The sequence below is a fragment of the Sus scrofa genome, chromosome 1 (assembly GCF_000003025.6).
Source record: "Sus scrofa isolate TJ Tabasco breed Duroc chromosome 1, Sscrofa11.1, whole genome shotgun sequence".
In the NCBI taxonomy this organism is placed as follows: Eukaryota; Metazoa; Chordata; class Mammalia; order Artiodactyla; family Suidae; genus Sus; species Sus scrofa.
Window position 1 is genome coordinate 265,545,448 of NC_010443.5, and position 25,494 is coordinate 265,570,941.

General features: G+C 39.9%; 1 protein-coding gene across 2 annotated transcripts in view; it reads right to left on the reverse strand.

The window, feature by feature from the left end:
• NR6A1 (nuclear receptor subfamily 6 group A member 1) overlaps positions 1 to 25,494 on the reverse strand; it is a 250,345-nt gene extending 224,851 nt beyond the window's left edge. Inside the window, exon 1 of one of the 2 annotated variants that reach the window (XM_021098706.1) lies at positions 25,175 to 25,494. In XM_021098706.1, the coding sequence (XP_020954365.1) occupies positions 25,175 to 25,274 (100 nt within the window). In that variant the 5' untranslated portion in view covers positions 25,275 to 25,494. 2 annotated transcript variants of the gene reach the window in all.

The following is a 25,494-nucleotide window of genomic DNA, read 5'->3' on the forward strand; positions in this document are numbered from 1 at the left end:
AAATTTTTTTTTTTTTTTTTTTTTTTGTCTTTTTGCCATTTCTTGGGCCGCTCCTGCGGCATATGGAGGTTCCTAGGCTAGGGGTCTAATCGGAACTGTAGCCGCCAGCCTACGCCAGAGCCACAGCAACACAGGATCCGAGCCTCAACTGCAACCTACACCACAGCTCACGGCAACACTGGATCGTTAACCCACTGAGCAAGGGCAGGGACCGAACCCGCAACGTCACGGTTCCTAGTCGGATTCGTTAACCACTGCGCCACGACGGGAACTCCGGGAACTTCTTAAAATTTTTAACTGAAGTATAAGTGATGTATAATATTAAGTAATTATAGGTGTACAACACAGTGATTCACAATTTTAAAGGTTATACTCCATTTATAGTTATCATAAAATATTGGCAGAGTTCCTGCTGTGGCACAACAGAATCAGCACTGTCCCTGCCACACCAGGATGCAGGTTCAAGCCCCAGCCCAGCACAGTGGCTTAAAGGATCTGGCATTGCCATAGCTATAGCACAGGTCACAACAGCAGCTAAGATCTGATCCCTGGCCCAGGAATGCCATATGCTCTGTGGTGGCCAGAAAAAGGAAAAAATAAAATGGCTATATTCCCTGTGTTGTACAATATATCCTTATAGTTTATTTTACACATAATAGTTCAAACCCTTTAATCTCCTACCTCTGTTATTGCCCCTCCTGCCTTCCCTCTCCCCATTGGTAAGCACTAGTTTGTCCTCTACATCTGTGAGTCTGCTTCTAAGTTTTATTCCTTAGTTTGTTGTATTTTTTAGAGTTCACATGTAAGTGATATCAAACAGTATTTGTCTCTAACTTATCTCACTTAGCATAATACCCTCCAATCCCATCCATACTGCTGCAAATGGCAAAATTTCATTCTTTTTACGGCTAAGTAGTACTCAATTGTGTTTGTGCGCACATATATACACACACACACACACACACACCACATCTTTATCCATCCATCTATTGATGGACCCTCAGGGTATTTCCATATCTTGGCAATTATAAATAATGCTGCTATGAACACTGAAGGTGTCTGTATCATTTTGAATTAGTGTTTCTGATTTTTTTCAGATATATACCCAGGAGTGGAACTGCTGGGTTATATGGTAGTTCTATTTTTAGTTCTTTGAGACATCTCCATATGATTTTCCACAGTGGCTACACCAATTTACATTCCCACCCACAGTGTATGAGGGTTCCCTTTTCTCCCACTCTCAACATTTGTTATTTGTGTTCTTTTTGATGACATTCTGACAGGTGTGAGGTAATAGCTCATCGTGGTTCTGATTTTCGTCTCCCTGATGATTAGTGATATTGAACATCTTCTCATGCGCCTATTGGCTGGCTCCTCATTTTCAACATGTTTAGCATGGCATGCACGGCCTTAAATCATAGAAATAGCAAACTTAACCCCTTAATTTCCTTGACATCCTGAAGCTTGAAAAGAATAATACATAAATTCCTATTTCAAAACTCTTTATACAGAGATTAAAAAAGTCCACACCGGAGTTCCCGTCGTGGCCCAGTAGTTAACGAATCCGACTGGGAACCATGAGGTTGCAGGTTCGATCCCTGGCCTTGCTCAGTGGGTTAAGGATCCGCCATTGCCTTGAGCTGTGGTGTAGGCTGCAGACGCGGCTCGGATCCCGTGCTGCTGTGGCTCTGGCGTAGGCCGGTGGCTACAGCTCCGATTAGACCCCTAACCTGGGAATCTCCATATGCCGTGGGAGCGGCCTAAGAAATAGCAAAAAGACGACCAAAAAAAAAAAAAAAAAAAAAAAAAATCCACATCAACTCGGATGTTAAAACAATTTCCTAATGTTGAGATCATCAATAAAGTGATACACTAGGGAGGCAAGACACCTGAACACTATCCTTGCTCTGGTACAAATAAGCCACTTATGTAATACTGAGTGATCTACTCCATATGTACTCCATTTTCTCTTCAGTAAAAGGAAAAAGTCTGGCCAATTTTCTTAGAATTCTTTTCAGCTCTAAAATCCGTGAATTTATCAAAAGTTGCCAGTTGTGTATACGAACAGGTACAGAGAATATAATGTTAACACTTGAGGAGCACTTAGAGGGTTGCCAAGATTCCTAGATTTTTTTTTTTTTTTTTTTTTTTACCTAGAATAAACCTTATAAATCATCCCTAATTGCTTTGCAGCAACATGTATGGACCTAGAGATTATCATACTAAGTGAAGTAAGTCAGACAAAGACAAATATCATATGATATCACTTACATGTGGAATCTAATAAAAATGATACAAAAGACCTTATTTATAAAATAGAAACAAGGAGTTCCCATTGTAGCTCAGTGGAAAGGAACCTGACTAGTATCCATGAGGATGCAGGTTTAATCCCTGGCCTTACTCAGGGGGTTAAGGATCCTGCACTGCTGTGAACTGTGGTGTAGGTCACAGAGGCAGCTCAGATCTGGTGTTGTTATGACTGTGGCATAGGCCAGCAGCTACAGCTCTGATTCAATCCCTAGCCTGGGAACCTCCATAAGCCATGGGTGAGGCCCTAAAGAGACAAAAAAAATTAAAAAATAAAACAGAAACAAACTGAAGTTGTGTAGACATATCAGTTGTTTATAGTCCCTAATGTGTTGAGGTCCTCGAGTTTTCTGTTTATGTTATTCATTTTTTTATCTGGTTTCAGATAGCATTAAGTATCCTAATGCTATTTTGCTTTTTTTCCTAAAACGCATTAAGTATTAAAATTCTCTCCATTCCAGAGATCTACTTCCATGTCACATGCCCAGGGCCAGCACTTCCTCACAGTTTGCAAGGATCTGTCCTAAACCCCACAACAGCATCCTTCTCCAATACTATTGATTGGCTTTGGACTTTGTTCTTTTCCTTGGAATCATATAAAAGGTATCTTTAAAAAGAAAAAAAAAAAAAGCCAGCTAAGAACTTAAACAAACAGTTTTTTTTGGTTTGTTTTTTGTTTTTGGTCTTTTTGCCATTTCTTGGGCCGCTCCCGCGGCATATGGAGGTTCCCAGGCTAGGGGTCGGATCGGAACTGCAGCTGCCAGCCTACAGCAACGCGGGATCCGAGCCGCATCTGCGACCTACACCACAGCTCACAGCAACGCCAGATCCTTAACCCACTGAGCGAGGCCAGGGATCGAATCCACAACCTCATGGTCCCTAGTCGGATTCACTAACCACTGAGCCTCGAAAGGAACTCCTAAACAAGCAATTTTCAAAGGGCACCTGTGCTATGCCTAAAAATGAAGATGGCATCACTCTGAAATTTAGTTTAATTTCTGTATCCACCATTAAAGCAATGTCTTCTAAGTACTAGATTCCTTAAGATACAAGTGGCCCTTAGGATACTCCTCTACCAGAAGCTGGTGCTGAGATTCTAGGAGTGTGAGGCCTAAAGTCAAGCAGACTATATTTGGTTTTTTTTTGTTTTTGGCTTTTTTGTCTTTTTAGGGCCACACGCATGGCTTATGGAGGTTCCCGGGCTAGGGGTCGGATCAGAACTACGCCACAGCAATGTCAGATCCAAGCCTTGTCTGCAACCTACACCATAGCTCACAGTAATGCTGGATCCTTAACCCATTGAGTGAGGTCAGGGATCGAACCTGCATCCTCATGGATACTAGTCAGATTTGTTTCCACTGAGCCAGGGACAGGAACTCCATGCAGACTACATTTGAATCTCATCTCTCCCATTTACTGGGCCCAAGTTACGTAACTGCTCTCAGTTCTCTCATCTGCAAAATGACAGCAATAACATAACTCTCCTTATAAGATGGCCGCACTTAATTAAAACTAGTACGCAGTATGCACACAATAAATTTCAGTTTAAGAAAAAAGACAAATGCTTAACTACAAAGTCTTCAGAGAAAGACAATGATCCCAAAACAAGTACTAATTAGACTAATTTTTCACATGAACAGAGTTACTAAATCACTGTTCAGCTAAGAAATCACTTTGGGACAAAAATTTTTAACAAGAAGAACACAAATAGTTCATGCTCTAATCAAGAGAAAAATCAGGAGTTCCCTGATGGCTTAGTAGGTTCAGAATTCAGTGTTGTCACTAATGTGACACAGGCAGCAACTGTGGTGAGGGTTTAATCCCTGACCCAGGAACTTCCACATGCCACAGATGCAGCCAAAAAAAAGAGAAAGAGAAATTAAGTTTTTATTTATGATTTAGAATTCAAATTGGTATAATCTGGAGCTCCTGTTGTGCTACAATGGGATCAGCGGTGTCTCTGGAATGCTGGGACAAAGTTCCATCCCTGGTCTGATACAGTTAAGGATCAGACCTTGCCACAGCTGCAATATAGGTCGCAACTGCAACTTGGATCTGATCCCTGGCCCAGGAACTCTATTTTGAAAAAACAGTAAAGTAGTAAAATTCTAGATAGAGCACATATAAGCTTGGTACTAAAATTTCAAACTCCTGTTCTAAAGTCTCCATTACTTCATACTAAGACAAGGTGACCAATCCTACCCTCAGATAAGCTCTGGGTTGAAACCCTGGTTCCAAGTGTCACGGAACAGTGAATTATATATTTTACCCTATGCCAAGTATTAGAAAAATTTTATTAAAATATCAATTACATCAAATTTGGCCCACCATACACTATACCAGTCTGGCCTCTGGAATTAAAAAACCTATGAGGGGGAGTTCCTGTCGTAGCCCAGCGCAGCGGAAACGAATCTTACTAGCATCCATGAGGACACAGGTTCGATCCCCAGCATCATTCAGTGGGTTAAGGATCTGGTGTTGCCATGAGCTGTGCTGCAGGTCAAAGATGCAGCTCGGATCTCACATTACTGTGGCTGTGGTGTAGGCCAGCAGCTACAGCTCCAGTCAGACCTCTAGCCTGGGAACTTCACATGCTGCGGGTATGGCCCTAAAAAGACAAAAAAATAAAAATAAAAAAATAAAAACCTATGAAGAATAGGTTTGACTAAATGATTTATCAAGTATCCATAGTAGGGAGTTTCCATCGTGGCTCAGTAGTTAACGAACCTGACTAGGATCCACGAGGACGAAGGTTCGATCCCTGGCCTCACTCAGTGGGTTAAGGATCCACACTGCCGTGAGCTGTGGTATAGGTCAAAGATGCAGCTGCGTAGGCCAGCAGCTATAGCTCTGATTAGACCCCTAGCCTGGGAACCTCCATATGCCATGGGTGCGGCCCTAAAAAGACCAAAGAGGAAAAAAAAAAAAGAAAGAAAGAAAGAATCCACAGTAAATGTTCAAAGATATACCTAGCAAAGACAAAGTACAATAAAGAGATAGGAAAATCAATTCATGAAGTAAACTGCCTCAATGAAAAGAACTCTTCTATCTTTAGATCTGCATATTATCTGTGATTTCTAAGAAAATGCCTGATAATATCTTTCCAAGTGCAAAATGTTTCTATAAAGAACTGTAAAAATGCTATTTAAAATAATTCAGGAGTTCCCGTCGTGGCGCAGTGGTTAACGAAGCCAACTAGGAACCATGAGGTTGCGGGTTCGGTCCCTGCCCTTGCTCAGTGGGTTAACGATCCGGCGTTGCCGTGAGCTGTGGTGTAGGTTGCAGACGCGGCTCGGATCCCTCGTTGCTGTGGCTCTGGCGTAGGCCGGTGGCTACAGCTCCGATTAGACCCCTAACCTGGGAATCTCCATATGCCGCGGGAGCGGCCCAAGAAATAGCAACAACAACAACAACAACAACAAAAGACAAAAAATAAAATAAAATAAAATAAAATAATTCAAAACCAACCCTTTATCTTACATGGTAACTAGTCTTTTTAAATAATAGTATCACACAACTCCTCTTTTTACATTTTAAGAAGCAATAGACACAGTACAGAATTAAATAAGAAAAAAAATTATACAGTAAAAAATGTTTTTTCTTATTCAGAAAATTTTTGAAGACAGATAAAAATCAAATTTAAAAGTAAACAATCTTTTTAAAATACGTATCTAAGCATCTCCTTCTCTGCACTACCTGGGAGTCATCTGAATTCTCCTAGAGGATGAGGAAGAAAAGAGGAAAGGTGGAGAGAGAAGGAAGCAAGAGGAAGGATGAGAAGGGAAGAATGAGAGAAGGAAAATGGAGGAAGAGAAGCAGGGTGCCTAGACAGTAAGGCCTGTGGGACCAGTGGTTCAATTTGGAACAGATTTTCTACTCAGTTTACTCATATGGAAAACGAGCACACCACTACCTATGTCAGTGTATCCCAAACTGAGGAGGTCACTGGAAGATTGCAAGTGGTATAAAGAGAAAGCACTTAGAAACATTCCTAAGTTGTTCACATTTTCAATTCTCTTTCAATCCTTCTAATTACAGCAGAAGAAAAATCTCAGTTTGGTGCCAGTTTGCGTCTATTACCTCTCTAATGCTGGCTAATCTCCCTTTCCAAGCCAGGCCACACAGATTTGGGCAAGCAACATCTTAGCTAGAATTTAACACAATGTTATTTTCATTAAATTTATTTTTACTGTTATCTTTTCTTTATGGCATATATGGCATTCATTTAGGACAATGACAAAATTTCCTTTTAAAATAAATTCTGGGTTGCAAAATATTAACTATTCAATATTTAAAAGGTTAATGATAAAACATTAGGAAATGACAAAAATCATGACGGTGATACAGGAAAAACTAAAGTTTGGAAAATACTGGTTTAGTGGAAAAATGGTATAAACAGTGGTAAGTTATTTTCACCTCTAAGCCTCAGTTAACTCATCTGTAATATGGGAATATCACCACCTATCAAAGAAAAGTCGTGGAAAGAATTACATTAGATAGTTTAGCAAGTGCCTGGCACACACTGAGCATTCAACAACAATTTGTTACCCTTTTGTTTGTTTGTTTGCTTTTTAGGGCCGCACCCTCAGCATACGGAGGTTCCCAGGCTAGGGGGAATCAGAGCTGTAGCTGCCAGCCTACACCACAGCCACAGTAACACCAGATCCAAGCCATGTCTGCGAACTACACCACAGCTCACGGCAACGCTGCATCCTTAACCCACTGAATGAGGCCAAGGATGGAACCCACAACCTCATGGTTCCTAGTCAGATTCATTTCTGCTGCTCCACGACAGGAACCCCTGTTCCCCTCTCTTTTTAATGATTTTACCAGAAAGCCCTTTTAAAGTCCTCCAGAGAGGCTTCAGGTGGGGGGTGGGGAAGCCAGGCTTCCTGTGTATCAGAGACAGGAACATTTACTCTGGTTGTGATGCTTCCCACCAAAAACCTCCAGGGATCTGGCCTTGCTTTTTATCCTGACAAAGCTGCAGTTTATTCTCCTAAGGCTCATAATTCTAGCTACAAGTGTCAGGGAACAAGTGATTTAGAAAAGTGGTACATAGCTAAATACACTGAGAAGTCAGACTCCAAAGAGTACCAGGGAAGGCACAGCCATTTTATAACAGTCATCCAAGCTAAAAAACAAAACAAAACAGAACAGGTGTTTTCATTTGGACAAATTTAACAATGCTATAATGGGAGAGGAAATCACGAGGTGGTCCATAAACCAGCCTTGCTCACTTCATCATTAGCTGTTGGCCAACTAGATCCCACAGGTGAGAAAATCCCTGAGTCAAAGTCAGGGGAGATGGTTCAGTTTCCTGAGTAAGAGTGCTTCAAGAAAAAGAACTCAACTGACTACTGACTGCAGCCCAACAACTGTGTGGTAACGGGCACTTTATGGTACCTAATATTGCCTAGTTTCTCCAAACATATCTGTGAGGGAGTTAGTTTCAAGTTAATTCACCAAAAGGCCAAATTCCCAAACAGCCAATTCTCTACATTTACCAAAAGTTTGTTCTAACTATGTAGAGAGTTTATAAAAATGCATATTGATAGGACAGTTCAATTAGCTTTGAAAGATTTCTACCAAATTAAGACTGACAGGATAGCAGCATTTTCGAGAATGATTATTTCTATCCCAGCTGTCTGTTGCCTTAGCTGGAAAGAACTAGGGCAGAGAGGGGACCTCTGCTGGTGGGAAGATACAGTCGGATCTGGGCTGCAGGTAGCAGGAAAGAGACCGGGTATAGGAAAAGGGAGAGAAGAAAACGGAAAAAACAGTAGGTTAGCAATTTAGGAGAAGGAAAATGACAACAAATTCTGTAAGTTCTACAAATTAGATTTAGCAATTTTGATTTATGTTGAATATTGGGTAAACCAGACATTTGGCAACTAGTTTCAATGACTTAGATTTCAGTGATCTAACTAGCTTACCTATGAAGTATGTGTATTAACCTTACTTACACACAAGGAAATTGAGAAATGTTAAATAACTGTCCTAAGAGTTCCTGGCGTTGAGAGCCAGGAAACGAATCCGATTAGGAACCAAGAGGTTTTGGTTTGATCCTTGGCCTCTCTCAGTGGGTTAAGGATCCTGCATTGCTGTGGCCCTGACACAGGCCAGTGGCTACAGCTCTGATTCAGCCCCTTGCCTGGGAACCTCCATATGCTGTGGGTGCAGCCCCAGAAAGAAAGAAAGAAAAAAACCAAAACCTTCCTACATTAACACCACTACACTCCAGGTTCTTCACAAACTACATTATTTCATTCTCTCGTAATTTCTGTGTGGTGATTCTACATCCTCTCACCATTACTACCCTCCCCTACCACTCCACCCCCAAAAAAATCACAAATGTAGGAGCAACAGGCTTTAAACCCAGGTCCAGCCAGGGCTCATGCTCTAACATACCTAGTTATCACTACATCATAATAATAGTTGGCTGAAATAATTTTAAACTGCCACCCTCACAAATGCAATCTGTCTACCATACTGCAATAACTATTTTATTTATTTTCCTGCTATTACAAAAAAAAAAAAAATGTCTATCTGCTATTCAGAGGTTGAGTGGCACTGTTGCCAGACTAAATAGAATACTAACAGGCAAAAGACAAGATTTTAGAGACATTATTATTTTATTTAGGCTGGCAACCTTATTACTTACAGGAGTTCAGATTAAATTTTGCACAACTGAAATTGCTTCAGAATTGCCATTACCATCTTTAGGGATCCCAGACTGACGATCCCTGACACACCACGCAGAGGCATATAATTTTATGATCAATTATTGTGATCAAAGTGTAGGTTAGTCTCATTAAACAAATGTAAAATTTTGGAGTTCTCCTGCAGCAGAGTGGGTTAAGGATCCAGCCCTGTCACTACCGCAGTTTGAGTTGCTGTTGTGGCGTGGGTTCAGCTCCTGGCCTGGGAACTTGTACATGCCATGGGACACAGCCAAAAAAAAAAAATTAAAAATAAAAAAATATAAAAACTAAAATAATCGTAAAGTCTAAAAGATCTGTATAAGACATTTAGTGCCTGCGAAAACTACTTGCCTTACTGCTGGATTCTTCAGGGATTTATCATGTTCATGACATCAGGTGAGATTTCTATCTCACCTACTGACACATAAACTTGAGACTTTTCTCATAGAAACATTTTCAACTTTCCTCATCAATAAGACAGTAGTTCAAGGCTCTCTAAACAACTGAAAATATATTCTGCCCTTTTTGGTAAGCAGAAAAATTCTCTATCATAGATTTTATGATACAGCCCAATTATAAAGCATCTTAAAAATATTATTATTATCACTTTAACAATGCCTGAGTATAACTCGAAGCTTTTACGAACAAAGTTCTCACTCTGGTAAGAATGAATTAAACGGTTACTTTTAAAAAGCATGAAACATTTATTCTGATTTCCCCACTGGGTTCAAAAATCTCTCTGATATTAATATGGGGAAAAGATAGACCTTTTCAGCAAATCTGAGTATCACAAAACTGACACTTTGAAAAACATCATCCTGCCTTAAAACTTCCTCAAATACATATTTTAAATGCTCAATGAAGAGATGACAAACCTAGTTTTTTTGTCTTTCCAGGCTTCTCTTCTGCACTTTAACAGTGCCTCCTATTAATTATTTCTGATCTTCAATGTACACCCAAGGTTATTCCTAATGTTTTAGCAAACAGAACACAATTCTTCTAACCTCTTTTGAAACCAACAAAGGCTATAAATTTAACTCAAGACAGCTTTTGTAGTTCAGTTAGATTCAAGGTCATCTCAAGGCTTTTAATTACTAACCAGGATTTGACAAGGTTTGCAATTGGTATAGTCCAGGGAAAGAGCAGCTGGCTTATTCACTTTCTTATTAAAAAGCCTTATAAAAAACTGTCTTGGCAAATTGCATATTCTCTTACCAGTGGTGAACACAAAGAAGCAGGGCAAAGGATCCTCAAACATTTACATTTGTGTTTACTTTCAATCAACATAAACTTTTAAAATTCCTAGAAGACTCTTTCATCTTAATTTCAGCAAATATGATTTATGATTTAATTCAAAATTTGTAGTTAGCCAGACTCCCAAAATGTTTCTACTATTCTGAAACCCATCCTATTAAAAACTGGGAACACCCTTCATATTAGCACAGGGTTTTTTTTAGGTCTTTCACTATCAAACTCTGTGCAGGATCAGTGTGTCAGCTACTGAGGAACACATGCAGAGTACACAGATATCTAAAGGAATGCAACTTTAACTTCTCTCTCCATTTAATTGCCAATCAAATTTATTTTTTAATTTTTTTATTATAGTTGATTTACAATGTTCTGTCAATTTCTGCTGTACAGCAAAGTGACCCAGTTGTACACATAAACATTCTTTTTCTCATATTTTCCATCATGTTCCATCACAAGTGACTGGATAGAGTTCCCTGAGCTATACCGCAGGACTTCATTGCTTATCCATTCCAAATACAACAGTTTGATCTAGAATCTAACATATGGCACCAATGAACCTTTCCACAGAAAAGAAAATGATGGACTTGAAGAACAGACTTGTGATTGCCAAGGGGGAGGGGGAGGGAGTGGGATGGACTGGGAATTTGGGGTTAATAGATACAAACTATTGCCTTTGGACTAGATAAGCAATGAGATCCTGCTGTATAGCACTGGGAAATACATCTAGTCACTTTATGATGGAGCATGATAATGTAAGAAAAAAGAATGTATATATGTATGTATGACTGGGTCACCTTGCTGTACAGCAGAAAACTGACAGAACACTGTAAACCAGCTATAATGGAAAAACATAAAAATCATTAAAATAAAAAAAATTTTTTAAATACAATAGTTTGCATCTACTAAGTCCAAACTCCCAGTCCATCCCACTCCCTCTCCCTCCTCCTCCCCTTTGGCAATTTCCAATCAAATTTAGTCGTAAGTTTCAGGACACAGTTTGAAGAAGTTGATAGAGTCGTATTCGAAGCTAGACAGACAGACAGACACACACACCAATTTATTCTCCCAAGATTTTTAGGGGCAACCAGAGTAGGCTTCAGAGTGTCTGCAACACATCTACTCATAATCTACAGGAGAAAGAAGGCAGCCTCGGAAGGGCCCTTAAGCACTGCTCTGACCAAGCCGGAGTAACTGGGGTAAGGGGGGAAGGCAATGTGCATGAGAGGCCTAGTGCCAGAAATTTAAAAATTCGGATGACAAAATGCATTGGCAATGATTTCACATATCCCTCTAAAACATGAAAATAGAGGAAAAACAGCCAACCAGTGTCTCAATTCTATCTCAAGCATCAGGCATTTATTAAAAAATAATGCTAAGTACTTCTGACAGCTCTAGATGCTAGTATACAAGGTATCTCATGTAAATTAAACTGCTTGTTGGCAATGGTACACTGAAGTAGATACATTCTTCTAAAAATCTATCCTCCCAGAATAAGCTAAAAGAAAGCACAAGATGGTTTGGGCGGTATTGCTGTAACAGTGAGAAAGTAAAAACTACAAAAATGTCCAACAATGAAAAACAATAGGCTGTCATATAGCTATTAAAAGTTTTAAATAAATTAATGTTGAGTTAGAAAAGTTTGTAACATGAGGAAAAAGTTTAAAATTAAATAAAAAGCATAAAACATAATGGTATACTGTATGATCGCAATAAGCAAAAACAAGGATTTGAAGAAAGTCTAGAAGAAAAGATAAAATGCTAATGAAAGTTGTTTGGAGGCAAGGTTATGAGTCATTTTCCCTTCTTTTTTCTATATTTTCTACAGTGATTATGCATTTCCAATTTTTAAAACATTAGATTCCAAAGCAGCTCACACCTTAGGAACCTAAGGGCCACAGGCAATTCAAGAACAGAACTCAGGGATCACACCATTTTAAAATCTAAATACAAGATAGAGCTAAATCCCTCCTGCTTTTATTTATATGCAAGCACTTCCAACTGTGTTCCCCAGGAAGTGTCCCTTAGACAATGCTCTAAAGTTGCTTTCCAAACAAAGCACTGGAAACACTGGGTATTCTACCAGGAGCCCTGGCTGAAACTAGCTTTAGAAAATAAATTTACAGTATTTCACACACTTTACACCACCCATAGATGCTTAGCTATTTTTTTTTTTTTATCAATGGGCACACTACATGAAAAGCAAACTTACTTTAAAATATTTTGAAAAGCTCAAGGCAGATAGTACCTTCAAATGCTAGAAGCATTTCTTCATCACAGTAGTACTTTCAGTAACTGCTTACCGGCAGTTAGCTTTGAATCCCAACCAGCCCAACTATCTTTCAGATTCAATCTGTCAGCAAGTAAGGAAATTTTTTTATGGAAAAGCAATTGTAATTTCCCATATTAGATGATTGATTAAGTTCTCTCCTCTAAAAGGCTGATTGGTTTCCTGGTGCCAGTAAAATGATTGATGAATATTTCAACTGCAGTTCCCTTGCTACCTCACCACCACCCCTCCCCCATACATTGCCGCCCCTTTCCTGCTGGGTTCCCTTTTTACAGACCAACAGCATTTTAGGAGGTTTTGCAATTTTCCTTAATGAATCCAAGTTCTCGAATGCAGGGCATTTAATCTTAAGAGGATAGGACTCTTCTCAATGTTGAATGAGGTTTGCAAATAAAAATTATTTTACAAGGAATAAGGGAAAACTGACTCAGTGAATGAAATTGCACTTACAAAAGTGACCATGTTAAAAAGAAAAACAAAAATGAAATTTCACGTTGAATTTCAAATTTATCAGAACGTCAGAATTTTAACTGCAAACATTTCTATAAGGTAGACCCAAAGAACAGAATTTACACGTAAATTATGTGATTCTACAAACTTTAAAGCAGCCAGGTGTTCTAAAATTTAAATGGGTAAACAAAGTAGGGTAGCCATTAATGAATGCAAATAAGGGTTGACTGAAGAGAATCTGAAATCAAAACCATCCCAATGAAATCTGGGCTGTGAGTACCCCAGCTATTTGTTTTAGGCAGGGCTTTCCTAAACAGCAATGTCCCACTTTACCCAATTTCATCATAAAGCTGGAAAATTACTTCAGCGATTATCTAATTTAGCTCCTTCATTTTATAGGTGGACCCATAAAGACATGCTTTTATAAAAGAGCAAAAATCAGAATTCAGGCAAAACCTAGGTCCATCAACTGTTTCCTGGGCCTTATACCTCCTCAAATAACATGGCTGGCCTCCTCTACCAAGTCCCTTCCTGCTCAAACTACATCACTACCATAATCTATTAACCCTCACTGCCACATCGTCCTGTGTTCTTGCTAGGAAATCACTTTCTATATTTTACAAGTTTTGGACAACTGGCTCTTACATTTCCATTTTCAGACAGTCACATCAACCTTCTTGGGTTGGTTCTCTTCTCTTTTATATAGCCAGCCAGCTTTTGTGTGACAGAAATTTAAAAAACAAACAAAAAAAACACAGGGGACAAAGGCCACCTTTTCCTAAACTGCATTCCCCAACACAGTCAAGCAAACAGCCAGTTTACTGGCCTTCTCATCTTAATCTGGTGTATCTGGTCACTTTAGTTATAAGGAGAGCCACATTTCCAAACAGAAACCATATTCTGATTTCAGGAGGGCCCGTGAAACCTTAGATATAAGCTTCAATTCATGGCTTGACTTAGAAACTGGCCCTAATTTTCTTAAGTGACTGAAAAACGCATTTCCTTCCCTTACTTTTGCAGACTTTTTGTGACTAGCAGCAAAGAACTCAGACTCAAAGGACTCTGTTACAAGCAAAAGACTCAAGATTCCTGATCTGACCATTCATGCATTCATTCAACACTCATGCAACAACCAATTTCTTGTGTTTTTAGTGCTGAGGCTACAGATACAAGATATGGTATCCTTGCCTTGAATAGCTCAAAACCCTTCTTTCCTTAGCACCCTTTAGGTTCACCAAGGATTGTCTCTGGTTCTGCCAAATTGTTTTCTGGCCAATTGTTTTCTGGTTGGGTTATTAAAGCCAACATAAGAGAAAGAAGAAAGTCACTCGCAACTCTAAGGGTGAACAGTTCTGACTCTCTAATCTGTAAGGAGTTCTGGGCCTCCTCAATAACTATAAGTGGCCTGGATTCTAGATTCACAAGTGTCTGCTTTGAGTCAGACGCTTGGCACTCTACAGACTTTGTCACAAATTCTAAGAATCCTAGAGTCAATTTCAGAAAGTTTACAGTATGTAGGGAGAAGGGGAGTGGAAGCAGAGATTAAAACTAGGAAACAAATTATTAACGGTATTACTAACTGTAAAATCTAGGGCTTAACCTCTGTGGGCTTCAGTTTTCACATCCATAAAAGGGAGATGATAAAAGAACACTGACTTTACATATAGGGTTATGAGACTAAGGTGAGTTAATATATATAAGGTGCTTAAAATATTATATAATAACAACAACATAAATGGTAGCTGCTATTGTTATTAAATGAGAACACTAAAGTTGAGAGAAGTGACAAAGTCACATAGCTGTGATCTTTGTTCTGCCACACTCCAGAGTCCCTGCTCTTTCCCTCTCACACCATCCAGCCAAAATCCTTCCTCCCTGGCTGAGACCAACTACTGCCACTTCCAAAAAACAAAGCCCTCTAAATAGGTATCAGTGGGGGGTTTTCCCCAGGTGGTTTATTATCCTGCTAAAAAAGGCATTTTGGAGGAAGGATGGTAAGGCTAGAGAGAAGTCTCTTAACCAGTTAGATGACGTGAAAAATATGGAAGAAAAAACCCCAACCATCCTCAGTTATTGTTTAGTAATTAACATGATTTAGCTCTTCTGAAGCTTGAAATAATATCCAAGCATTAAAATGAAAAAGCAAAGGTTTCTATCTTCTCATTACTAAGCTGCAACTCCCACAAAACACAAAAGTGCTTCCAAAGGTACATTAAGTGAAACTCCGAAAACACTAAGAAACAGAGCTCTTAGGAAGGTAGCCCAAATACCTCACTGACCTTTCATCACCCACAAGGCTCTATCTTAAATTCTGATCCAGTAACTCATTATTGTTATTCATATTGTTCTGTGACATTTCTTCTGCCAGCAAGCTAGCTACAGAATGAGTTCTACCCAGCAACTACCCTAAGAAGTAAATCCCTAACTCTCTTAACTCAGTGACTGATTCAACAAACTAAAACGTTACACCAGGAAAGAGTATTCTTACACCAGAAAAAGAGATACTTCTCCTATACAGCCTTTATTCCCACATTAGTGAAAACCAGATTAAAGGCAGACCACTCTACAAAACGACATTGCCAAAATCACAACTTTAGAAGGCTCAGTGAAAGCCAAACGCGTCTACTGAAAACAAGCAAGCAAACTATCCTCGATGAAAGTTTTTAAAAGATAGGATTTTTATCTCATATTTAATTATTTTTATAGCAAGGACTCTTATTAAATAAGAAAGTATTTTTGTGTTACCAGATTTATTTTCACAATTGTAAATCCATGCTTGATGAGGAAACAAGTCTACTGGGAATTTTCTGCACAAATAATTAACAATTAAGCAATAGGTTTCATGTAGCAGGTAACAAAAGCCTTATCAGAGAACTCAGTGAGGTGAACTATGACACGTCATTTAGTCTCAAGCAAAGAAATTTTAAATTATACGAGCTCATGTTCATTTTTTTTCCTCCCTAGCCCCCTGACAGATTTTTTTTCTTTTTTAAGGAAGGAAGAAAGAAAGAAAAGAAAAGAAAAACCCAAAGTAACTAAGTTCTAATAATAGTATCTGGTAAAGTCACTACTTTCTTTCACATTAAGTTGGTCCATTTAGAATAGAAGTTCTCACATTACTTTGGTCTGAATGGCCTCAGAACCCCTTTTACACACTTAAAAATTGAGGGCCCAAAAGAGTTAATCTTTACATGGGTTACAGCTATTGATATTTACCATCCTATGAAATTTTTCCAAATACCTGTTAATTCATTTTAAAAAACCCATTACATGTTAATATAAATAACGTATTTTTACGAAAGATTACTGTATTTTCCAACAAAACAAAATTGGTAATAAGAGTGGCACTGTTTTACATTTGATAATTTTTTTAGTATTGGATTTAATTCTGGCAGCTAGATTCTCCTATACACTTCTCCATTCAGTATGCTGTGACAATTGTTTTGGTTGAAGTACAGGCATAAAATCTGGCCTCACGTAGATTTATAATTGGAAAAACAAGTATTTCCTAATTAAAATAATTGTGTTTCTTTGATGATATACCAAAACTCAGTAAGTGGTGATTTCTTAAAGGTTAGTTCAATGGGAAATCTAAAACCATACCAATGAAGTTTGTGTACTCTATTACATTAAAATCCATTGGTCTACCTGGCATTTTGAACACATCTTTTCCCCATTCAGAATTTTGTAACATCATACACTGGGTGATTTGGAAAACACTCCTTCACTAAAATATGATCTTCAAAATGTTAACACATTCTATTACATAATATCAAAAATTTCACATTTATTAATGATATCACCATGAGGCTTATCAGAAACAGTTTTAAGTACTGGGAAGGTGGGAAGCTCAAAAGTGGCAGGTATGAGTTTTCAAAAGTTCTAATTTTCACTTGAAAGATGAAATTTTATTCACCAGCAACAATATTATGTTTTCCCTGTTACAACAGGCTCACTGTTCATTTTCCAAAACAGTCTGTCAAATACCCAAGCTTAATAAACCACAGTTTGTCAACTGTCCAAGTAAAAAAGCATGTGTTCCATGAAAAAAGCAGCTAATTCAGCTCACAACATAAGTGCTCACAAGCACTTTCCCTTAAAACAACCATTCCATTTTGGTATGCAGCAGAAATGCTTTGTGTGTACTTGCCATTTCCTCAGATAGAACATCGAAAACATGTGTACTCAAGGGTAGAGATTTAACCAAATTAATCATTTTTACTGTTTTATCAAGGGTATCTGTAAGTGAACATAGCTTTTTTTTTTTAAATGAAATACAAGCACATGGAGTTGAAGAATACAATGACTACTAGTATAGTTTGGTGCCTTGATTTCTGTGAAGGTGCCAACAATTTTACCCATCACTGTTTTTAGAACATCAGTACAAAAGAATGTGTGTGTGTGTGTGTGTGTGTGTGTGTGAGAGAGAGAGAGAGAGACTAGGTCACTGTGCTGCACAGCATAAACTGACACAACACTGTAAATCAACTATACTCATAAAAAAAAATCAGTGCAAATGTTAACATGGGGGAAAAAAGCAATTAATGTCAGCATTATTATAAAAATAGTTTTGACCTCAAGAACCTCCTGAAAATGTTTTGGGGACCCCAAGAGGTTTGTGGAACATACTTTGAAACCACTGATTGAGACAATGCGGTAAGTTAACAAATTTTAGGACATGATAAATTGGAACAGATTAAGTCTGAAGCAAGCAATCTAGTCACAAACAAATCTATTGCAACAAATGATGAGTGATTAAAAAAAAAATACAATCCAGTTGTGTATTATTTCATCAATCACTTATAAATTTTAAAAGGCAAGAGATGAGGAAGCAAGATAAAAAGTTTATAAGGCTTCGTGTGTCTTTTTTCTTTTTTTGGCCACACCCAGCGCATGTAGAAGTTTCTGGACCAGGGACTGAACCAACACCACAGCAGTGACCTGAGCCATTGCAATGAACAGAGACACTGCAGTGACAACACTGGATCCTAACCCCCTGCAACACAAGGGAACTCCTTTTTTTCTTTTCTGAGAGAAAAACTAAATTGCATAAATTGCAGTTAACTGACATAAAAAGAACATTGTATCTGATGTAGTAGAGCATAAGAAATTAACAAAAATGGTCAAGAATTGAATTTTCAATTCTTCCAAGGTGGTACAGTTTCAAGATTGAAATGAGTGCATGAATTAATTTTCCTAACGAAAACTAATACAGGTTAGGGTGGTCCCCATCACTGAACCAGTATGTCCTTCACTGGCACAGATTTGTTACTGAAATGTTTCCAGAGTCTTAAACTGTGAAATTATACCTCTGGATTCAAAAAAAGTATTATAGGAAGTTTAAAAATCTAATTAATTACATCCTTTTTCAATCCGTGTTTCTAGAGGAAAAAAGAACACAAATTTTGACACTACGACAGTGGAATAGAAGAGCAAGCATCGTAGACTTCTGAAATGCTTTTATAGACACATACAAAATTCCATGATGCTACGAAACTTAAGGAGGAGCTGAAAATAAGGCTATCTACCTCTTCCACGTGAGGAATTCAGCTGAACATTACTCTCAAAATAATTCTTGAGTATATTTTCCACTGAATTATAAACTGTTTCCAATGCCAAATATCCTCTTCTTACATCCTTTGCTAATGCCGCCACTGCAATTCCAATGTGCTATAGCTTATTACTGAAACAATTCCCTCTATCATTATTACTAATTTCTCTTTATGATTTCTCACTTTGACCAAATGGAGAGCAAAGTCACCATTCTGATTCAAACCATCCACAGAGTATATCTTCAAATCAAAGGCCCAGGTTTGCTTCCAGAATACATTATATGTTGCTGCCTAGGGAATTGGTTTTAGAAACCTTACACCTGGCAGCTGACTTATCAACAGTGCCCATAGATCTGACATCAACTTAAAGGCAAGAGTCCATCCAGAAAACAGAAAAATATGCTACTACTGCCATCTGTGGTTTATGCTTGAATAGCTTCTCCCACGTAAACAAATTGAAAGGTGTGGTTTGCAATTAAGATCCAAAGACTTCATCATTTGAAGATACTTTTTTAAATTAACTCTTAATATAACAAATTGTAGAGTTTACTTAGTATATGACATAAGAATTTGTGATTCTTTATTTGAATTTATTAATACAAGGCTGATGGAGAAACCACAGCTATGAATGAAAACATTTCCACTGAATAAAAGCCTAACTTGTTTTTTCCAAACAGACACCCCTGAACAAATTCAAAACACCTGAATGCCTTCTGTGAACTTATAATTAGGATAATTTCTCTTTTGAAATAGTAATTGTCAATACTAAAACATTCCCCAAATTTTTAAAACAAGAAATGTATTTTCAAGGAAATCCAGAAATTTTCTATGCAAACACGATAAATTCTAAAGATTCAATTATCCCTATAATTTCTTCCTAAGAACAAAAACTCCAAAACAAGATACAAATGAAACCTCAAAGTAGACTATTTTCACAACTTATTTTCTCCCAGTTTGCTTTCTCAAATGACAACCACTGTAGCTTAGGGATCAAAAGATTTGGTGCAGCTGGGGGTGGGGAAAAAAGCAATTCAGGTCCCCAGCAGCCAGCTGAGGAAATCCTCGTTCGCTCCCCAACTAAATCACTGTTAATTAGAATTACCGGGTTACATAGTAAATTCTTATTTAAATAATCGTAAACAACAAAATATCTATTTTCTTGAGAAGCTGTTCTGCACAGGCTACTGTTGAACAGCAGGTAGCAAGGAAAGAGTGAAACAGGTATTTTATTCTTTCAAATAAAGTTTTCTATTTATAGTTATTTCTAAACAATACTGAAAATACAGAGAAGACATCTCACAATGGTTTTCTTATTTTCCATTATCTACAGTCCTTAGCCTTATCTTTTCCATAAAGACAAGCCATGTCAGAAAACAAGCAATAAACAGCAGTCTGGGCCTGATTTTAGGAATAATGTATCTCAAAGTTAATGCAGAGTTGTTTTTAGTTTTTTAGTTTTTTTTTTTAATTTAAGATTATGCTCACACAAATCTGAAATTTTGGCTCTAAGAGGGGCTCAACACCTGAAAAAGAATGACCTGCTCAGTACTTCTTGCTGACTTTGAATAATTCTGGTATTTCTGAACCTCAGTTACCAATCAAAGGCATCCATAAACCCTTAAGAAATTACCTGAACCAGGGCAAAGTTGACCTTAAGCATACAAAAGTTTGAAGGAAAACATCTTCTTTCACAACTTGTTGCTTTGGGAAATACTTTCCAAGTATTACAAAGAGTTGGGTATATTACTAGATCACTACTTGTGTGGGCATATTCATTAGCTACCTTATGTTTAAAATTGTCTCAAGGACACTTTTATTTTTGGCTGAAATGCACCACTTATCTGTTAATTCAGAACTTTTGATTTTTCTATGACCTTTTTCATATATAAGACCACTGGTTCATACAAAATAAGGCATTTTTACCATCCTACTTTAATAGAGCAGATTTGACCAACAACATAAAATTTACTTGTAAAAGGTATCTTCCCAAATTTAACTTTTAACTTAACCATATAGATGGAAAAAATACTTAAATGGAGAAATGTCGTTTAACTTGGCTACAACTCTAAACATATGAACCAAAAATTGTGACAAGGCCCCGAAGATCTAGATGAGCTTGCTGAAAATGAAGTCTCCTAAAGTGGAAGAAGCTACCCTGGCTGTTGAAATTCTGAAGCCAGAAGCTGCCATCTGAACACAATTCATTAATGGGCCAATTTATTCAACACAAACCAAAAAATACCTACCTAGTTACAAAAACAAAGTGATGGTGTCTTAATAGAGGATGAAACTCACAAATACAGCCCCAGGCCCTAGAACACGCAAGCATCATAAGTAATTAAAGCCAACCTGCACTACAGGCACTAGAAGTGGTGTAAGAAACTTCCTTCACAAATACCACACTTGCAGTTGGCATTTCTAGCCTCCATCCTCCACTAACCTAAACCCAGGTATTTAAACCTAGCGTTAATTTTCTACCTTTGCTACATAACCCTGGGAAAAAGGGTTTTGAAAAATCAAGAAACCAAAAAATTACGAGTAAAATATGGAAATGAATTATTTTAGCAAATTTACCAGCAGTTTCCTCAGCTCCCATCTCTCCTCCCCATCCAATTCCCTTTCACATGCTAAATTTATGCATGCATAGATACACACAGACATTTCTGCAATACAATTCAGAATAACTTAACGATTAGGAAGCATGTCATGTTCATATTTTGATTACATGGAACAGCAATGCTCAGAAAGAATATGGTGGATGGTAAATCTGAGAATGGAAATGTGGTCATCTCACACCTCAGCTGCTCAAAATCACCAGTGAATCTGTTCACTGTTGCCTTTCGGTGTTCTTTGGAGGTCACAGAACCTACTAAAAAACACCTGTTTGCTGTTTGTACTAAAGAACAACAGTACTATAGCAGTTTTGTTTTTTTTTTTTTTAATGAAAGTACAAAATTCTGAGGTGACTCAGAACTAACTTGATCTTTAAAGTCACATAACTTAAAAGTTAAATTGTCATGGAAAATATCTGCTGATGTATTTTGGGGGGTAAACATTCAAACGGCATGGTTTTAGCAGAAAAAGGACATCATGTTATTTAGTGAACTTCTCCCAAATTCCTTTAAAGTGTAATTACACAAACATGCTTTTAATCACTTATAATGGCTTATAACCTTCCTTTGCTTGAAATATTTAAAAGTCTACTCCCTCATTCTCTTAAAATAAAATGAACAAGTGCACAATACTCAACATATACTTCCTCAAATCATCTTCCTTTGAAATTACGACCAAGTGAGTTCATGTTTCTCAAGAAAACCTACAAGCAACAACTGAAAATATCAGGCACAGTCAGCACAGGGAATTTCTGGAAGGGTGATGGCGCATCAAAAGGCTAGCAACTCTGTTCCGATAGAATAAAAACCATTTAAAGGACTGTAAATTTAGCATCAATGGCGTTTCCGGCAGGAAAACATTTCTAAAATTCCACCTCCAATTTATTTCTTCATGACACAAGCCAAAAGACCTCCTATCTAGCGATCTACTGCAAACAGTTCATACAAAATATAAATCAGGATAAAGAGCCAAGATAATTCATTTTCTCTGTTTAGAACCTACGTGCTTTCATTTACTTTTGGAGGAAAAATGTTAATTAGGAAGTGTAAAAGAAAAAGAGTCCCACCATTCTAAAGATAATTTTTTCCCCCTTTTTGGTAATTCTTGTGTGATCATGTTACTTATAACAGATAATGAACATAAATTGTAAAACAGTAGACGATGCTCATTTTTATGCTGGAAAGTAAAACATCCCACAACGGTCTAATGTTTCATGTATTTTCTTTAAAGCCCATCAAACTGCCAAAAGTCCCATTGTGTTTTCAACAAAGAGGAAATATTTGTAGCACTAAATTGGGCTGATGTAAAATACTAAAGCCACCTTAGCCTAAATGGATTGCTTGATCACATTCTTTTAAAGGTTCTGACAGACTGAGGAAATGAGACTGTAAATGGGAAATTTGATTAAGAGTTAAAATTACTATTGAGTTCTTTAAAATGTACTAATGAATAATTAATAGTAAATGCAATTGCTAGGCTTCCCTTACAACAATATTCAAGTAGAACTGAAAGTACTGTCTGTAGTAAAATCCATCAGCTACATGTCATGCACAGGTGGGTACAGGAAGTATACACACATAGAAAGGCAATATGAAAATACACACACTACGGAGTTCCCGTCATGGCGCAGTGGTTAACGAATCCGACTAGGAACCATGAGGTTGCGGGTTCGGTCCCTGCCCTTGCTCAGTGGGTTAACGATCCGGCGTTGCCGTGAGCTGTGGTGTAGGTTGCAGACGCGGCTCGGATCCCGCGTTGCTGTGGCTCTGGCGTAGGCCGGTGGCTACAGCTCCGATTCAACCCCTAGCCTGGGAACCTCCATATGCCGCGGGAGCGGCCCAAGAAATAGCAACAACAACAACAACAACAACAACAAAAAGACAAAAGACAAAAGACAAAAAAAAAAAAAAAAAAAAAAAAAAAAAAAAATACACACACTAATACAGGCTGCAATGTGGATCTAGGACTTGGGTAAAAAATCAGCATTGTAAATTTTAGATCACAATTTGCGACATTAACACATTAAGACCAAACCAAATCATCTCTTAAAAAGCTGAAAAGTCAAAAGCACTAAAGAAATCCTTTGTTCCTTATGATGGTCTCCTTCTACCCTAACTGGATTCCAGCCTCCTCCTTTGTGACACGGGATTTTATTGATCTCAAACATGTTCACATTCAGAAATTAGTCTCCAAAGACATCCCAAGGGACTGCCTGCCACCTAGATACTACACATCACAGACATCTTAAAAAAAGACAAGAGCTTAGAAAACATATCACTATTTGGTCAAGAACATTAAGTGAAGTTAACCAGGCTCTCTTTTAAATAGACTTTTCCCTTAACTGGTAAAAATACCAGATCTACTGAAATGGCAATAAATGTTTGACGAGTTAATAAATGTATGAAGGCACAGATCCACCCAAGATTTCTCCCCTTGTGTAGCTCCTCATTCATTCGACAACTGAGCACCTAAGTGACCTATTTTCAAGTTACTTTCCTCACACCTGCCAGGTCACTGTCCTGACTGAGAAACTTCTTGCTGAAGCAATTAATTTTTAGTGCCTCCTAACTGTCCCGGGTGTTTGCATTCAATTTGAAATCTGTTACTTGTTAGACACTGTTCGGTCCTAGATCTTTCAGAGAATTGCGCGTTTATGGCGCAGAGAGGGGAGGAGGCACGGATCTCTGAGAGCCTGCCCTTTATTCGGAAATGAGGAGATGTGAAAGGTGGAAGGCAGGGCAAATAAATAAATAAATCGGGTTTGCCGCCGAAGCGTTTGCCGGCCGGTACGAGCACCCTTTGTAATGCAGGCCTCCCGGGGCTATCGCCTGCGCTAATTGCTCCAGGGCGCTTTCCAAGTTCAAAAGTTCACCTTTTACGACCTCACAAAAGCTCCTTACACGTTACCAATAAAAACATTCCGCGGCAAACACTGAGGGGAAAAATATCAAACAGATACAAATAAAACACCCCGCGGGGGGAGGGAGCCGGGGGTGGGAGGGCGAGTCGGGCCCAGCCACAGCCCCGAGGAACCTGAGGACTTGGCCGGGACGTGGGGCAGGGGAGAGCGGAGGGAGGGAAGGGCCAGGTGAGGGATTCTCCGGGCCTGGGCTCCGGGATCGCGAAAGGGAAGAGAAGTGAGCTTGGGCAGGCGCGGGCCGAGACCGGCGAGTGCAAGGAGGGAAGAGGCAGGTGTCCCGGGCACCAGATCGGGCCGGAGATCCGAGCCACCGGGGGGAAAGAGATGAACAGGGCCGGGGCAGGCGGGCAGGAGAGCGCCGGGAAGGAGCGCAGAGAAGCAGGGCGCGGGGTCCGAAAAGGAAACGCTGAGCCAGTAGCTACCGAACTGGGGGTTCGGTGCCGAGGTGGAGGCTGGGGCAGCACGGGAAGCGCGGGACGGCAGGGAGACGGGAAAAGGTGAGGGGCAGAGAGAACCAAGGGGACGAGGGTGTGGCGTCCTCAGGGCGCTGAGGGAGCTTCCGCGGAGGAAGAAGGGCCCGCGTGGGGGAACACGGTGGGGGAGATCCGGGTGGGGAGAGAAAAGCTTAGAGTCGAAGGGAACACTTTGGGGGAGAGGCCCCCACAGAGGGGTCCCCCAGCGGGGGGGGGGGAAAGGGCCTCGGAGCAGAGGGAACTGGAGGGGGAGGGAAAGCCCCCACTGACGGGACTGGAGGTGAGGGGGCCGAGAGACGGGGAGAGGGGTCGGCGCAGAAGGGACCTAAGGGAAGGGGGAGGATTCGCGCAGAGGGACGGGGGGAGGGGAGGCTTGTGCGGAGGGGACAGGGGGGAGGGGGAAACGAGGGTCGGGATTGAGGGAACTGGGCAGGGGGAGGATCAGCACGGAGAGGAACGGGGAAGGAGGAAGGAGGAGAGGGAGGGTCCGCGCTGGGGGGACCCGGGGTCGCCGCAGCTTCCCACGGTGAGAGTCGGCTGAAAGGAGAGGGATCCCCAGGGCAGGGGACAGGGCGCCGGTTCTTGCCGGGCCGGGACTCTGAACTCCCCTCACCCACCGTTGCGCGGCGGCGGAGGGAGCGCGGCGGGCGGCTCCAGGAACCCCGCCGAGCCCCCGCCGCCTCCCCCTCCGCTAGGCGGCCGTTCGTCCCGCTCCATGCGGTGGTGCTCAGGACCCGCGCTCGGTTCGCTGCTCCGCCATGACCGGCGCCCTCGCCGTCGTCGTCGTCCGCCGGGGGGGAGGGGGCTGTCAGGGGCCGGAGGGCTCCCGGCCGCGGCGCTCTCTGGGCCCCTAGCCGCCCGGCTCCGCGCCCCTCCGCGCCGCGCCCCCTCAGCACTGGCCAGCTCCCACCCCCGACGTCACGCGCCGCTGCCACGC